The sequence below is a fragment of the Heteronotia binoei genome, unplaced genomic scaffold, assembly GCF_032191835.1.
Source record: "Heteronotia binoei isolate CCM8104 ecotype False Entrance Well unplaced genomic scaffold, APGP_CSIRO_Hbin_v1 ptg000881l, whole genome shotgun sequence".
NCBI lineage: Eukaryota > Metazoa > Chordata > Lepidosauria > Squamata > Gekkonidae > Heteronotia > Heteronotia binoei.
This window is the reverse complement of record NW_026800117.1, coordinates 153597-170642: the sequence shown is the minus strand read 5'-3', so window position 1 is coordinate 170642 and position 17046 is coordinate 153597. Positions and strand designations below refer to the sequence as shown.

Below are 17046 nucleotides of genomic sequence, written 5' to 3'. Positions count from 1 at the left end.
CTCTGTATTCTTGGTTTTGGGGGGAGCACAGTGGGAGGGCTTCTAGTGTCCTGGCACCGCTGGTGGACCTCCTGATGGCATCTGGGTTTTTTGGCCTCTCTGTGACACAGAGTGTTGGACTGGATGGGCCATTGGCCTGATCCAACATGGCTTCTCTTATACTCTTATGTCTGGGACAGGGATGCTCTGTGTTTTTGATGTTTGGGGGGGCAACAGTGGGAGGGCTTCTAGTGTCCTGGTCCACTGGTGGAGCTCCTGATGGCACCTGGGTTTTTTGGCCACTGTGTGACACAGAGTGTTGGACTGGATGGGCCATGGGCCTGATCCAACAGGGCTTCTCTTAGGTTCTTCTGTCTGGGGCAGTGATTTTCTGTATTCTTGGTGCTTGGGGGGCCACAGTGGGATGGCTTCTGGTGTCCTGACCCCACTGATGGACCTCTTGATGGCACCTGGGTTTTTTGGCCTCTGTGTGACACAGAGTGTTGGGCTGGATGGGCCATGTGCCTGATCCAACATGGCTTCTCTTGTGTTCTTATGTCTGGGGCAGTAATTCTCTTTCTTGGTGCTTGTGGGGGGCAGCAGTGGGAAGACTTCTAGTGTCCTGGCCCCACTGATGGATCTCCTGATGGCATCTGGGTTTTTTGGCCACTGCATGACACAGAGTGTTGGACTGGATGGGCCATGGGCCTGATCCAACAGGGCTTCTCTTGTGTTCTTCAGAAGGAGGGCAGCCAGTCATGTGCCCCAGGTTTGGGGGGAGGGCTGTGGCCACCACTGCTGCAGAAACGAAGCCCCAAAGAGATCCTTCTCTCCTGGTGAACTTGCCCAGTGTGAGGACTCCTGTCTCTCCCTTTGGCCCGAATGTGAGGGGTGCTTCTGGTCTACACCCTGGAGGGGGTTGTGTCTGTTGCAACACTGGCTGAAAGGGAAGAGAAGGAGGTACTGAGAGGAGCGCTGGGGCCTGGGGAGAGGAGAAGGGCCTTTTGCCTGTCTAAATTGCCACGGCTGCTGTGACTCCCCTGCCCCTCCCACAAAAGCCCAGCTGAATCACGTGGATGACTCTTTGCCTCCTTTGCCCTGCTGCTGTGCTTGTGCAGAGGAGTCCTTTGCTGTGCCCCACGCTGACCGTGCCCCTGCCTCCCCCTGCAGGGACCCCCGTGGTGAGCATCCCAGCCACTCACACCACGGGCTCCTCGGGCCGCATCACCTACAGCATCCTCAGTGGCAACGAGAGGCCAGCCTTCCGCATCCAGCCCTCCACAGGTACCCGGCCAGGAGACGCCCCAGGGAGGGGGGCGGGGCTCTGGCACTCCTGTGGCTTGTGGGGCACCAACCCCGGCCCAGCCTCCAAAAGCTGCCCCTCTTCCGAGGGAGGGGATGGGGCCGGAGGGTTTCCTGGGGAGCCTCCCTGACTCACTCCCCCCAGGCCTCTCACTTTGCCCCCCCCCAAGCCTGGAGCTACAGCCAGACCATGCCCCAGTTATGGGGGGTCCTCCACCGCACCCCTCCTCAGGCCCTTTGCCTTCTGGCATCCCAGGGCAGTGTTGGCACTTGGCCAGAGGCTTGGGGGTCCGCCACACTCCAGGAAGTGCCCTTGGAAGCCCCTTCTGGGGCGGGGGAGGAGGAGGCCAGCAGGGCTGGCCCTGGAGAAGTGGCGGGGAGTTCCCAGAGGCCGGGCTTCAAGGACCTTGTTCCTCCTGGCCCCATTAAGCCGGGCTTGGTTGAGGGGGTCATTTCCTTCTTTGGAGCATATTCTCCTCCTCCCTCTGGACAGCTGCCTCCCTCAATAGACCACTGGCACTGGGGGGGGGGGGGGGAGGCAGCAGCCCCAAAGATGCCCCTTCCCTCTGAGCCTCTGCAGAGTGCCAGCAGCAGAGTCTGTATGTGAGGCAGCGACTCCCCCTTTCCATGGGCAATGGATTTATGGCCTGCATCAACTGAAGCTGCCCCCCCCCCTGCCTCTCCAGGTGTGGTTTCTGTGCAAAATCCAGAGGTGCTAGACTTTGAGGCGACCCCCCGCTTGCGGCTGGTGCTGCAGGCCGAGTCAGCCTCCTCCTTCGGCTTCCTGGCGGTTCAGGTCAACCTGCAGGATGTGAACGACAACCAACCACGCTTCCAGCTGCAGAATTACGTGGCTTTCATCCGAGAGGCCCAAGGCTATGATTCACCTGTCATCCAGGTACCCCCCCTCACTGGGTGCAGTGGGAGGGGGAGGGACCTCTGATTCTGGTGCAGCATGAGAGACCGTATACTTACGTAATGTTACTTATGTAATGTCGATACTGCCCAAAATTGCATTTGACTTTTTAGCCACCGCATCACACTGCTGACTCATGTTCAATGTATGGTCCGCTAAGACTCCTAGATCCTTTTCGCACAGACTACTGCTAAGACAAGTCTCCCCCATTCTATAACCATGCATTGGATTTTTCCTACCTAAATGCAGAACTTTACATTTATCCCTGTTAAAATTCATTTTATTGGCTTTAGCCCAGTTTTCCAGCCTGCCAAGGTCATCCTGTAACCTGTTTCTGTCTTCTATTGTATTTGCAACCCCTCCCAATTTAGTATCAGCTGCAAATTTAATAAGCATTTCCTCTATTCTGTCATCAAAATCATTTACAAAGATATTAAACAAAACAGGTCTCAGGACAGACTCCTTTCCAGGGGGATGAGGAACCATTCACAAGCATTCTTTGGGTGCAATCTGTCTATCAGTCACAGATCCACCTAACGGTAACAGGATCCAAACTACATTTTACAAACTTGTCAATAAGAGTAGCATGTGAAACTTTACCAAATGCCTTACTGAAATCAAGATAAACTATGTCTACAGCATTCCCCTGATCCAGCAAGGTAGTCACTTTCTCAAAAAAAAGAGACCAGGTTAGTCTGACATGACTGGCTCTTGAGAAACCCATGCTGGCTCTTAGTAATCACAGCCAGCTTTTCTAAATGCTGAAGGACTGACTGACTCACTGAAGATATGTTCTAAAACTGTTGCAGGGATAGAAGTCAAGTTGACAGGTCAGTAGTTACTCAGATCCTCCTTTTTCCCCTTTTTGAAGACGGGGACATTTTTCCACTTCCAGTCTTCCAGCACCTCTCCTGTTCTCCAAGAATTCTCAAAAAACAAAATGGCCAGAGGCTCAGAAAGTACATCTGCAAGTTCTTTTAGTACCCTTGGATGCAGTTCCCCTGGCCCTGAGGACTTAGTTTCATTTAAAGAAATGAGCAGCCCAATCCAGAGATAAGGGGCGGCTGGCCACGGCGTAGCTGCCACGCCGCTAGTAGACTTCCTGAGGACTTTGGCATGCTGGAGTGTAAGGAGGGGAGAGGCGTAGCTTGCCGTGAGGGGGACAGTTGCCATGGCAACACTGCTGGCATAGGCACAAGGGAGGCAGAGGCAGCTAAAGGGGAGGCCCAGCCCACCCACCCCCCATTGGCCAGTCCTGGCGCATGCGCCACGGCTCATGACAGTCAGGGATGGGGAGAGGCGGCCCCAGAGAGGCTGATAGCCGTCCCCAACCCGCCCCCAAATGGAGCCAATGATGGGCAGACCATCACAGGCAAAGGAGAGACGGCCCACCAACACGGGGAGGGAACAGGAGTGAGGCTGGGCATGCGCGCACGAGAAGCCTGGCTTGGTGGTGAGGCGGGGGTGGGGGCGAGACAGGCCCGCACGGGACCACAGAGATGCCGTCAATCCCCTCATACCCTCCTGCTGTCAGAGACTCTACCAATGGCAGACAGGCAAGCAGGAAGTACCAACTGCAGGAGTTCGCTGTCATAGACAGCGGCTGGAATGTGTGTCTGGGAGTGAGCAGCCCAGCAGCAGACCCCCCTACCCAGAGACCCCCTGTGCTGCCCTGACGTCCCCTGCCATGTTCACGGAACACCTCCCTCGGGGGCTGCAGAACTCAGAGTGCGAGTGCATCAGCCACAGAACTCTGAGTCCACTTCATCAGCCCCCCCCCTTAGTGCTCTGCGCACAACAGCCCGGTGGGGTCGGGTGGGCTGAGGGGCGGCACTCCCCTCCCCTGTCCAGCCACGTGGGGGCAGCGTGGTGGCTCATAGACCGTTTCCCCCAAAAAACCCAAGTCTGCCCACCCTCCCAGGCACTCCCTCGGAGAGGCCACTGATGGGGGGTGGGTTGCCCAGGGAACATGCAGCAGATGCCAAGCAGGAGAGACAACAGAGGGCACAGCTCAGACTTTATTTTTCCGGAACAGAGTGCAACAGTCTCCGTGGCGTGCTCTGGCCAGTCTCGCCATGGGCGGGGCTCTGTTCTGAGCGGCGGACAGAAACAGCTGAGGGAGTGGGGGGCGGTGGAGCGGCACACGCAAAAGCCTTTGTGCTGGAGTCCCACCTGCAAAACGCAGACAGAGATCAAGAGCACCTTCAGGGGCGGCGGCTGGAAGAGCAGTCTGCGTTTCAGCCGGGCGCTCTCTTAAAGGGACAGTCCCTGACCCACCTCCCCGTAACGGGGCAGCTGCCACACACAGACACCTCGTGCCTTGCCAGGGGTTGGGAACGTGGCAAAGGGCAGACCAAGGGAAGGGAGCAGGCGGCAGCAAAGGGGAGCAGGGTCAGCAAATGCCCCCTGCTGGAGCCCACTGCCTGGTTCAAGTGCCAGAGACGCTCACACACCAAGCGGTCGAGAGTGAGGGGAGGGGGAGGCTGGGGGGTGGACAGTGGAACTTACCCAGCCATGGGCGACAGACCTCACATGCAGAGCCTCCAAGAGCCCGGAACCTGTGGAGACCTGGAAACAAGAACAGTTAGCCTCGCAAGTCAAAGATACCGTCAAAGCAACCGTGAGGTGCAAAACCTGTCACCAACGTGCCTGCCTGTCCCTCACTCTAAGTCTGTATGGCTGGGAGCTCGCCAGCAGAGATTTTCCCCACGCGCTCCTCTCCCCAACAACTGAGTTGTGCGAGACCAGAGCGGAAGTATTTCTAGGAGAAGGGAGACCGCGATTGGGTGCTGGGGAGGGAGCTTGTCTGCTTGAGACGCGAGGGGATTGGTGAAGCAATCACGCTGCTCCCTAAGGGGTTTCTGAGCTTCCGCACCGGCGGCACCGACCTTTGTTTTTGGTTTCAACGAGTGCCTATAGGGCACGCCGCCGTTTCTGCAGGTGTAAAGTTGCACCTCTCGGGGGGGGGGGCATATCATGGGCCAAAGTGCTCAGGAAGCCGCCTAAGCCTGGCCACGCCCCCAACTCCACTCCTTCCTCTGCCTGAACGCCACGCTCCGCCTTACTTCCACCCGCGCTTGGGTGAAGCCCACAGGCAGCACTGCCCTAGGGCAGGGCGCTGCTCGGGTGGCCCCCCGCCCACATACCTCCCCTCCGCTCTGGCAGCACCGGTCGTACATTGGCGCACACCCTTCCTGCACCCACGTACTGGCTCGTCTGCTTCCAAAAGACTTTCTGCCCCACCCTCTGGATCATGTACTACCCCCACGCTGATCCTGGGCTGCAACTCCCTCCCCTCTTTATATGTTCTGTTTTAGCCATGTTAAACACTGTTTCCCTCAGAAGAGAAGACTGAGGAAAAGTAGGAATTGAGCAGTTCCGCCCTCTCTTCGTCACCCGTTACCATTTCACTATCCTGTCCTCACAATGGGCCTACCACGCCCTTGCTCTTTTCCTTACTCTGAACATAAGGAAAGAACCCTTTTTGTTGTTGTTGTTTTAGTATCTTTGACCAGCCTAAGCTCATACTGAGCTTTAGCTTTCCTAACTCTTTCTCTACAAGCACTGGTGATTTGTTTATATTCATCTTTGGTTCTAAGGCCCTCCTTCGATTTCCTAAATGAGTCCTTTTTATTTTGCAGAAAGCTGTTTATGGATCCATCTTGGCTTCTTTAGGCTCCTCCCATTTTTCCTTCTCATGGGAATTCTTTGTGTCTTCAATATTTCACTTTTAAGGAATTCCCATCCTTCTTCAACTCCCTTCTCCTTCAGTATTTCTAGCCATGATTCTACCCAGCATAACTTCTAAGTTTGTCAAAATTTGTTTTCCTGAAGTTTAACCTATATGCCCATGTAAAGCTTTTCTCTTCCCCAAGACTGTAAATTCCTAAATTATATGGTCACTACTACACAGGGTGCCCACTACTTCCACCTTGTCAATCAGGAGTTTCTTTCACCTTTTGTCTTTAGCAGAGTTGGACTTCCAATAGATGTCCAGGTAATTGAAATCTCCCATGACCAATATGTCCCATCTCTTTGAGGATTTCGTAATCTGCTCTAGGAGTGTCATGGAATTCACTGCCACAGGAGGTGGCGGCTACATGCATAAATGGCTTCAAGAGGGGATTGGATAACCTTATGGAGCAGAGGTCCATCAGTGGCTATTAGCTACACAGCATATTGATGGAACTCTGTGTCTGGGGCAGTGATGCTCTCTATGCTTGGGAGGGGCAACAGTGGGAGGGCTTCTAGTGGCCCCAGTGATGGACCTCCTGATGTCACCTGGTTTTTTGGCCACTGTGTGTCACAGAGCATTGGACTGGATGAGCCATTGGCCTGATCCAACATGGCTTTTCTTATGTTATGTTAGTGTCTCATCCCTCTGCCTGGCTTGGTGGTCTACAGCAGACCCCCACCATAATATTACTGTTATTTCTTACTCCTTTTATTTTTACCCAGAGACTCTCAACTGAGCTGCCATGCTCAGATTCACGTATTTCCTCTCAAGTATGTACCTCCTTCACATATACTGCTATGCCTCTGCCCTTTCTCGTCCTAAGCCACGGCCTTTGACAGGAAGAACTGATGTAAACACCACCTGTGCTCCTCCCAGGCCTTCACCTTCTTGCCCAGAGCCACGTAGTCGCCTTTCATAGGCACATTCAGGGCTCCCTGGAGGCAGAGGCTGCGCTGTGGTGGTGGGGGGGAGACTTTTGTTCCAGGCCAGGTGAGGGTGAAAAAGGTGGGAGGGCAGAGCGTGGGAGACAACAGAAGGAAATGGGCAAGGAGAGCTGCTTGGGTGGGGGGGAGCAGTGAGTGACCGCGGGACCCACACCGTCCCTCTCATGGCAGGTTGTTGCTGATGACATGGATCAGGGCCCCAACGGGCAGGTAACCTATATGATCAACCACACGCTGCCCATGAACGGCCTCTATCACATCAATGCCCAGACGGGCTCCATCACCACAGCTGCCATTCTGGACCGAGAGATCTGGGCCCAGACGCGGTAAGGTGGACCTTCTCCTCCTCCTCCTCAGTTGTGTTCTTGGGATCCCCGTGCCCACGGCAGCCAAGGAATGGGCCCTCTGGTGGTGGTGGTGGAAGGGGTTGGCTGGAGCATTGTGGGCCCCATGGCCCTCCAGCACAAGGGGCCCTGCAGGGGCAAGGCTCCCAGAGGGCCGACCCAGACGGGATCTCTCCCAGACCTGCCATCTGTCTACTCAGGAGCCACCTCTGCAGGGGCTCCATGCTGACCTGTCTCAGGGGGCGGGGGGGAGGCTTCAGCCATCCCCTGAGGCCCTGCGGTGGTCGTGTTTCCTCCACAGGCTAGTGCTGACAGCAACGGACAGAGGCAGCCCTCCCCTCGTGGGCTCGGCCACGCTGACGGTGGTGGTGATAGATGTAAATGACAACAGCCCCACCATCCCTGCGCCCTGGGAGGTGCGGGTGCCCGAGAGTGAGTGGAGGGCAGGGCAGGGAGAGGTGGTGGGCAAGGGAGGCTCCAGGCAGCATGCCCGGGAGGGGGGCGTTCTCTGGGGCAAATGCAGAGGGGGCAGCCCACCCCGGCAGAGACCAGGTGTCGTTGCAGAGTGCCCTTCAGCCTTTCAGGGAGGGCGGTCCCTTGAATCATGCCCCTGGGGGTGGGGGGGCAGCACCCTCAGCCTGCTGAGGGCCACTTGTATCCAGGAGCTCCCCCCCTCCGGCCCGGAGCGCCTGTCTCCAGCCCCCAAGAGGCTCCCTGGGGCTCTTGCACTCTCCCTTGTGTGTGGGGGGGATGAGTGCCCCACCCTGACTCACTCCCCCCCCCACAGACACCCTGCTGGGCACGGAGATCACCATGGTGACGGGCAACGACGTGGACTCTGGCCCCCTCCTCTCCTACCTGCTGGTGCTCGACAGCAGCGCCAGGGGGACCTTTGGCATCCTGCGCTACGGGGGCCGCATCTCGCTGATGGGGCCCTTGGACTATGAGCAGCGCCGCCAGTACACCCTCACCGTGCGTGCCTCCGACTCCCAGCATGAGACCGAGGCCAACCTCACTGTCCTGGTGGAAGACATCAACGACAACGCGCCCCACTTCGCCCAAGCCCTCTACCAGGTATGTCTCTCCGGGGGCGGCTTCTGGGCTGGTGTGGGAGCCAGAGGCCGAAGCCCGGCCATATCCGGCTGGAAGGCAGGCTGCTGCAGACCCCTTGGGGGGCAGGGGGGGTGCTGAGCACTTGCTGGCCTGTGGGATGCAGCCGCCTTGGCATGCAGGGCCAGCAGGGGGGGCTGGCAGGGCACTGCTGGTGCTCAGAGTGCAGGGGAAGCCCCAGGCTGGAGGGGGAGGGCAGGCCCCCTGTGTTGGCTTCGTGAAGGCGGCCTAGAAGGTCTCGCTTTCTCCACCACCCCATCCGCAGGCCTTTCCCCACAGCTGCCTCTAAAGGGCTGGACTTTGAGGAGCCTCTGGAGACAGTAGCCACCCCACAGTGTAGGACACACTCCCAGGGGTCACGCTGAGGCTGTCCTCTCCCTTCTCCCAGGTGCTGGTGCCAGAGCACACCCCGGCCGGCAGCCCCCTCCTGGCCCTGAGTGCCACAGATCTGGACTCCGGCCCCAATGGGGAGGTCACCTACCAGCTGGCCACCCCCAGCCAGGCCGTCGCCATCGACCCGCACAACGGTAAGCGAGCAGGGCGGGGAGAGGAAGACTGGGCAGCGGGGGAGGTCTGCTCTTGCCTTTGCTCTTCCCGGTTATTGTTTGCAGACAGGCATGTCATCGGGGCTCATGGTGAGCGTGAGGGGGCTGGGATTCAGAGCGCCTTCCCACTCCCCCCCCAGTGGAGGGGCTGGGGGTTCCCCTTCCTGTCTGTTCCCGCGGCCCCTTCTTCTCTCCAGACTCTCATGGCGGCTCCCCCTTCTGCCTTACAGGGACCCTCTTCACCACGCAGCACCTCGTTCTGGAGCCAGGGCACTCCATGCTGGATATCCGGGTGGAGGCCCACGACGGGGGCTCTCCCAAACTCTCGGCCTGGACCACAGTGCAAGTCCAGGTGCTGGACGTGAACGACCACGGGCCACAGTTCTTGGAGCCACACTACAATGCCAGCGTGCCTGAAGACCAGCGACCAGGCACCACAGTGCTCACCCTGCATGCCACAGACGGCGATGTGGCCCGAGACAACACCGCTTTGGACTACACCATCGTCAGCGGCAACAGCGGGCACGCTTTCCAGCTGGAGGGGCAGGGGGATGGGGCCAGCGCCCTGGTCCTCGTGGAGCCCCTGGACTTCGAGGCGGTGGCTGTGTACAACCTGACGGTGGCCGTGACCGACCGAGGCGTGCCCCAGCACAGGGCCGTGGTGCCGGTTGTCCTCACCGTACTGGATGCCAACGACAACCCCCCGGTGTTTGGCCGCCCCGCCTACCACATGGCTGTGAGCGAGAGCGCCTTCCCCGGAACAGAGCTGCTCCGCGTGGCCGCCCACGACCCCGACTCAGGCAGCCATGGCCAGGTCCACTACCGCATCAGCTCTGGCGACCCCGGCGGCTTCTTCCACCTGCACCCCTCCAGCGGAGCCCTTCGCCTCTCCAAGGGCCTGGACTGTGAGGAGCAGGCCCAACACACCCTGGTGGTGCGGGCCTCTGACGGGGCGGGCGGGCACTTTGCGCTGGCCTCGGTCACCGTGGAGGTGAAGGACGTCAACGACAATGCCCCCTATTTCCCTGTGGAGGTGCTGAGCACCAGCCTGAGGGAGAACCTGCCCCCGGGCAGCCTGGTCACCACCGTGCATGCTGTAGACACAGACGTGGGCGTCTTTGGGGAGCTGCGCTATGCCCTGCTGCAGCAAACAGAGGGGTGGGAGGCCTTCAGCATCAACGCCTCTTCCGGGGAGCTGCACGCCCGGCGGCCTTTTGACTACGAGCGCAGCAAGGCGTTCCGGCTGCAGGTTCAGGCCACGGACGCAGGCAACGCCTCGGCCACAGCCACCGTGCGCGTCCTGGTGACTGGAGAGGACGAGTACGACCCAGTCTTCCTCAGCCCCACCTCCAGCTTCGAGGTTCCTCACGGGGCACGCAAGGGGCACAGCATCGGGCACGTGGTGGCCACGGATGAGGACGAGGGCCTCGATGGGGTGGTGCTCTACACTTTGGCCAAACCGTCTCCCTTCTTTGCGATCAACCAGACGAGCGGCACCATCTACCTGCGCGTCGACAGCCAGGTGCCAGCGGGCGGCCCTCCCGAGCGGGAGCCCCGGGAGATGGTGCTGGAGGTGCAGGCACACAGCCCCCTGCCCGCCTCCCGCTCCGCTGCCACCCAGGTCACCATCGACGTCACCCACACCTCCTTCGGGCTGGTGCCCGACCTCAACCTGCTGCTGGTGGTGGCCGTGGCTGCTTCGCTGGGCGTGGTGGTGGTGCTGGCTGCCGTGGCCATCGTGCTCGCCCTCGTCCGGTCTCGGCACAGCCGTGGCCGCAAGGAGGCGGACGTGGCCCACGTGAAGAGCGGCTCTTTGCAGAAGCTGGGTCACGCCGAGCCGGTGCTCCCGGGGGGGGACTGCCTCTACCACGAGGCCCTGCCTGGCTATGGGACGGAGCCCGCCGGGCCCTACGCTCGGGGTGGCTCGCTGGACCCCTCCCACTCAAGCGGCCGTGGTTCTGCTGAGGCAGCCGAGGACGACGAGATCCGCATGATCAACGAGTGCCCCCGCATGTCCAGCGTCACCTCCTCCCTGCAGGAGCATCTGGCTGCCCGGGGGCCGGACTCTGGGATCCAGACAGATCCCGACCGTCTCTCTGACATGTCTTGTGAGCCAGCCGCTGTCGACGCCTCCCATTGGTTCAAGAACAGGAAGGGACCGAGCCTCCTGCTGCCCGGGCAACCCCCCCAGCTGTACCGAGAGGACGGGGGCGGTGCCTACTTGGGGGCCGGCTGCGGCCTCAACGTCTCCGCCCCCAAAGACTATTCCTTCCCTGAGGACGGGAAGCCCTGCGTGGACGGCTCGCTCACAGCCATCGTGGCCAGCGACGAGGAGCTCCGTGGTAGCTACAACTGGGATTACCTTCTCAACTGGTGCCCCCAGTTCCAGCCTCTGGCCAGCGTCTTCACAGAGATCGCGCGCCTCAAGGATGAGAGCTCCCTGCGCAAGCCCCTCCCCGCCAAGCCCAAGCCCCGCATAGACCCTCCGCCCCTCATCACCTCGGTTGCCCACCCTGGCGCCAAGTCTGTGCCCCCCAAGCCTGCTGTGGGCCGGGCCTTCCCCCACCTCTCCTCGCTGCGGCGTTCCCCCATCAGCCACGAGGGCTCGCTCTCTTCGGCAGCCATGTCACCCAGCTTTTCACCCTCGCTCTCACCGTTGGCTGCCCGCTCCCCGGTTGTCTCACCCTTTGGGGTTTCCCAGGGCCCCTCGGCATCCGCCATCAGCACTGAGCACTCACCGGAGGCAGCCCCTGATGCGGGCGCTGAGCTCCGCATCTAGGCTGGGCCATGTGTGCTGTCCTCAGGTGGGGCAGGAGACCCACGGGGAACAGGCCTGCTCTTGTGAGACTCTGACAGGCCGGTAGCCCCCCTGGGGCTGTGGCACCTCCCGGAATCCTCCTCTGCCGTGTGAGGTGGGCGGAGACACTTCCCTTTCCAGACGAGGAGGCCCCTGCGGAGGCCCAGGGGGACGCTCTGGAAGCTGCACACGGGAGGCCCCTGCCCATCGCACAGCCCTTCCCCCACACCATGTACAGAAGCCACTGTTTGTAACCCCGCTTCTTCCCAGCCCTGGCCCCCTTCGCACAGATCACGAACTGCTGGCTGGGCCTCACTACTGCCTCCTGCTGCCAGAGCAGCGGACGGATGGATTCCGGTTGACTGCAGCAGCAGAGACACTGCTTCCCCCCACCCACCCACCATGGCGTTGAGAAGCACGGCTGCCCTTCCAGACGGCGGGAGCAGGGCAGGCCTGGAGACCAGGGGCTGGCCGGAGCCTCTCTTGCCAGGGCCAGGAGCATCAATTCTGGCAGCCACACCACAGCCCCTGTAGCCTCCCCACCTGCCGCCTTCAGCTCTCCCCGTGCGCCAAAGAGCCCGGAGGCCCTGCGTGGCTGACACAGGCACAGCCAGAGATGGGAGGGCTGGTTCCCCCCCAAGAGGGTGCCTTGGCCCACCTGTGAGTGCCTGGAAGGGTGGCCTCCAGTTGCCCCAGGGCTGCCGGGTGGGTCCACGCAACCACAGGCAGAAGCCGAGATCCCTGCGGCCTCCTCTGAGCTGGGGGTTCTTTCCTCCTCTAGAGCAATAACCCCACCCCCAGCACAGAGAGCCATTTTGCAGTCATGGTCTGCCTCCTGGGGCAGCTGGAGCTCCAAGCACCCCTCTCTGATAACGGGGAACAAGCTGTGGCCACCGCAGCAGCCACGGACAGCCCCGCCCCTCCCCTGCCACGCTGGCAGACAGAGGGGGAGGAAGTGGAAAGAAGGTGCACCTCCCCAGGGGCCAAGGGGTAAAATGGGAGGCAGCAGCAGCCCCAAGAGGGAGGCGGGAAGGTCCGGGGGGGAATGACCAGTCCATGTGCCACAGCGTTATTCCGTGCCACAAATGTTGACAGTTCTTGGTGCTATTGACTGCTCAGCATGTCACGTTTTCCCTATCAGTGCAGGTCCACACAGGGTCCCACCCAGGCACACCTCTCTTTGAGGGCCTTAGAATCTCAGAGTTGGGAGGGACCCCCAGGGTCACCTAGTCCAACCCCTGCACAATGCAGGAAATTCACAAATGCCTCCCCTCCCCCCCACACACTCAGTGACCCCTGCAGGCTCCACGCCCAGAAGATGGCACAAAAGCCCTCCAGGACCCCCGGCCAAACTGGCCTGCAGAAAAAATGCTGCCTGACCCACATTTCCCTGGGCATGTAAGAAAGGACCACAAGAGCAAAGCCCTGATGCAGCCCTTCCTGCCCTCCCTCTCAGGATCTGCCTCATTCACAGAATCAGCGTTGAGCTGAGGCCATCTAGCCTCTACTTAAAAATCTCCAAGGAAGGGGAGCCCAACACCTCCCAAGGAGGAAGCCTGTTCCACTGAGGAACTGCTCTGTCTGTCAGGAAGTTCTTCCTCATGTTTGGCCAGAAACTCTTTTGATTTGATTTCAGCCTATTGGTTTTGGTGTGACCTTCTTGGACAACAGAAAGCAATTCCACCCCATCCTCCAGATGATAGCCCTTCAAGTCGTTGAAGATGGTGATCCTATCACCTCTCAGCTGCCTCCTCTCCAGGCTAAGCATCCCCAGCTCCTTCAACCTTTCCTCATAGGACTTGGTCTCCAGACCCCTCACCAGGGCTTTTTTTTTCTAGCAGGAACTCCTTTGCATATTAGGCAACACCTGTCAAGCATGCGGTTTCAATGACGAGTCAAGTTTGATACAAAACTACGTTTATTGATAGACCAATACTTTCTGTGTAACAGATTCTTGAGAGTGATGCTAAAGATACATTGATACAATACTTTTAAGGCATACTTCAAAAGGATTCCAAAAGGTGGGGGCGAGGGATGTGCTCTCACACATAAACTATCATAAATGTCTACATTCTCATAGCGTTATCAGGACTCCGTCCTTGCTGTCCCCAGATGTGCCACACTCCCTAACAGGAATGTATGGGAAGGTGCTAATTACTCTTTCTCAAGTTAGTTTCGTTTCTCTCTACTTCTACTTTGCAAGCAATAAACAAGAAGGGGGAGGGGGGGGAAGAATAACAGAGTTAATAGACCTTGGTCCTCCATGATATTTCACAGGCCAGCTCTATGGAGGACCCTAAAACAATCAATTACCAGTGGAATTTTACCATGCTTGACATACTGCCCCCCCTTAACATCAACGTCGGGGTTTTTGAGGGAATGCTTTATAGAACTTGTTTACTAATTCGGGCTAAGACATTTTGTTCTGCCACCCATTCATTCTGGCTGGCAGGGAAATGTTTCCACTTAATCAGATAATACAAAAAACTCCACGTTTCACTTTAGCATCTAAAATTTCTTCTACTTCATGATGACTCTGATTCCCAATCTGGATAGGTTGTGGAGCTGGTGGTCGAGGGTGCCAAGGAGTACCACCCGGGTCTCTTTGCAAAAGACTGCAATGAAAGACAGGGTGTATTTTACTAAACATCTTGGGTAACTCCAGTTCTACTGTCACTTTATTGATTAGCCTTTTTATTTTGAATGGACCCAGAAACCTATAAGCCAACTTCTTTGAAGGCTGATTCAGCGGGAGGTTTTTTTGTTGACACCAATACAGAGTCACCCACTTTGAAATCCCACACGGGCACATGGGATTTATCATATTGCTTTTTATAAGCTTCCTTGGCCAGTTCTAGATTCTCTTGGATTCCCTTCCAGCTTCCCTCCAATTTGCTCCACCATTGTTCGAAAGAGGTGGGGTCTTGGGCCCTCTCTCCCTGGCAACAATGGGACAGGCCTTAATTCATTGGGGTGACTCAAGACTGGCTCGCTGGTGAACAGTCTCTTAAGCTTATTGAATGCTTCCTGACATTTAGGCGTCCAATTTAGCTTTGTTCCCGTTTTTTTTTAGTCTGGACCCCTCCCCTTTGTCTACAATAATTCAGTGAGGGGCAATGTTATTTGAGCAAACCCCAGTATGAAGGTGCGGTAGAAATTGGCGAACCCAAGGAACGATTGGAGCTGTCTACGTGTCCTCGGGGGAGCCCAATCTAGTACCGCCTGAACCTTACTCGGGTCCATGGCCAGTCCCTGCCCAGACACCCTGAAACCCAAGAAATTGAGTTCGGTTTTATGGAACTTGCATTTGGACAACTTAGCATACAATTTGTGCTTTAGCAGTGTGCTGAGAATTTCCCTCACTACTTCACCTGTGATTGGCGGTCTTGAGAATAGATAATTATGTCATCAAGGTACACCACCACCCCCTTAAACAAATATTCTCTTAGCACTTCATTGATAAAGTTCATGAACACTCTCGGCACTCCTTGCAACCCAAATGGCATCACCAAGTACTCAAATTGTCCCATTGGTGTATTGAACGCTATTTTCCACTCGTCCCTCTCTTTGATGTGCACCCTGAAGTACGTATCTCTCAAGTGCAATTTAGTAAAGATTTTCTCCTCCGAAACTGTACTGAGTAAGTCCTTGATGAGGGGTATTGGATATGCATTAGAAGTGGAAATCCCATTGATCCCGCGAAAATCAGTACAAAGTCTAAGCGAGCCATCCTTTTTCCTAAAGAGGACGGGGGCTGCGTGGGGGGACGTGGCAGGTCGTATGAAGCCTCTCTTCAGGTTCTTATCTAGGAACTTCCTCAGTTCCACCTTTTCAGCCCACCCCATTGAGTACAGCTTTGCCTTGGGCAGGGTTTGCCTCGGGATCAGTTCAATGGCACAGTCCATGTCCCTATGGGGCAGGAGTTCATCGGCTCCCTGTTCACTGAATACCCCCCTTAAGTCTCGATATGCCTTAGGGATCATCTGGACTTCTTCCATTGTCAGGCAAACCGTCTCATTTTGGGGCGGCGGACTGGGGCCCCACTCCTTTTTCCAATGATGGGCTTGGCACCTCGTATCATTGAACTCTATTGTCTGGTCCCCCCAGCGGATGTCTGGCTCGTTCTTTGCCAGCCACTCCACTCCTAACACTACATCGTAAGAGGAGGATGGGGCTATTACAAAAGCCTCCCGGTCCCAGTGGTCATTAATGCCCACTGGCACCGATTGAGTCTCTAATACGCATGGCTCCCCCCTCATCACTGACCCATCCATTTGCTCAAATTGGATGGCATGCGGCAAAGCCCCAATGCGTCCACTAATTTAGGGGTGATTATGTGCCTCGTGCACCCCGAGTCAATCAAGGCTTTCACCTGTATGAACCTCCTGAGTCTGCTGTTTAACAAAATCAGTGGTACAAAATATAGCGACCCCGTTACTCTCACCATGAGTGGTGTCGGTTTGTTGGCGACCTGCTGATTGGCACCATTTAGAGCAGGTTGTCCTCGTTTCCCGCCGGCTCGTCCTCCCAGGACATCTCACTCAGCTCATCGATAACGATGGTCTTCTCGTCCAGCACCAAGCTCGTGGCTGTGCTGCTCTTTGCTGCATCCTTAGGGCGGCTGGTCTGCTTTCTTGGAGTTGGAGTGCTTGTCTTGGCCTAGAGAGGTTAGGGCAGCTGCTGGCCAGGTGGTTCGGGTCCCCGCAACGGAAACATTTGCAGATCGCTGCAGACTTCCCTGCTCCTCCCCCCACTTGGGTCTTCTTCGCCTCCATCTTCACCCCTGGTTTCTGATCGCAGCCCGTCTTGCCGCTCTGCTGCTGGCGATGCATGGCCACTCTCTTCATGTTGGTCTCTACCTCTCCCGCCAGCTGTATCCACCCCACCAGGGTGGTTGGCCTCGGTTGCTGCAGGGCTCGATCCAGAACACTCGCATTCAGCCCCCAGGTGAAATGCTCTATCTTCATCAGCTCACTCCTCCCCCTCACTTTAGCCACGTTGGTGCAGAACTCAGCAGCGTACTTACGGATCGACTTAGAGCCATGTTGTATGTCCCTTAGGGCGGCCAATGCGCGGGTCTCCTGTAGGGGGTCCTCATACTGGGCCAGTAATGCTTGGAGGAAGGTGGCCACGTCGTCCAGTTCCGGGTTCATGGCCTCATACAAACTCACATACCATCGCTTAGCGGCTCCCTTCAGTTTTGATCCCAGGTAGTCCACATGGCTAAATTCGTCAGGGAAGGTGTTTCCCCAATAATGCATGTAGCTATTGGCCTGGATCGTGAAGTACTCCACCTCTTTGGGGTCCCCGTCGAAGGTAACCTCCAACTCCCTCCCTCGGCTGCTCTCTCGAGGGGCCAGAGGTGCTGCCGGT

The 17046-nt window shown here is 57.6% G+C and overlaps 1 protein-coding gene across 1 annotated transcript in view; it reads left to right on the top strand.

Moving 5' to 3' along the window:
- The window catches only part of DCHS1 (dachsous cadherin-related 1), a 54989-nt gene extending 43334 nt beyond the window's left edge, over window positions 1-11655 (top strand). Inside the window, exons 14-20 of the mRNA XM_060263794.1 lie at window positions 1154-1263; window positions 1968-2179; window positions 7049-7203; window positions 7523-7653; window positions 8009-8295; window positions 8720-8858; window positions 9107-11655. Coding sequence (XP_060119777.1) covers window positions 1154-1263; window positions 1968-2179; window positions 7049-7203; window positions 7523-7653; window positions 8009-8295; window positions 8720-8858; window positions 9107-11655 — 3583 coding nt within the window. The remainder of the gene's footprint in view (window positions 1-1153; window positions 1264-1967; window positions 2180-7048; window positions 7204-7522; window positions 7654-8008; window positions 8296-8719; window positions 8859-9106) is intronic.
- The last annotated feature ends 5391 nt before the right edge of the window (window positions 11656-17046 follow it).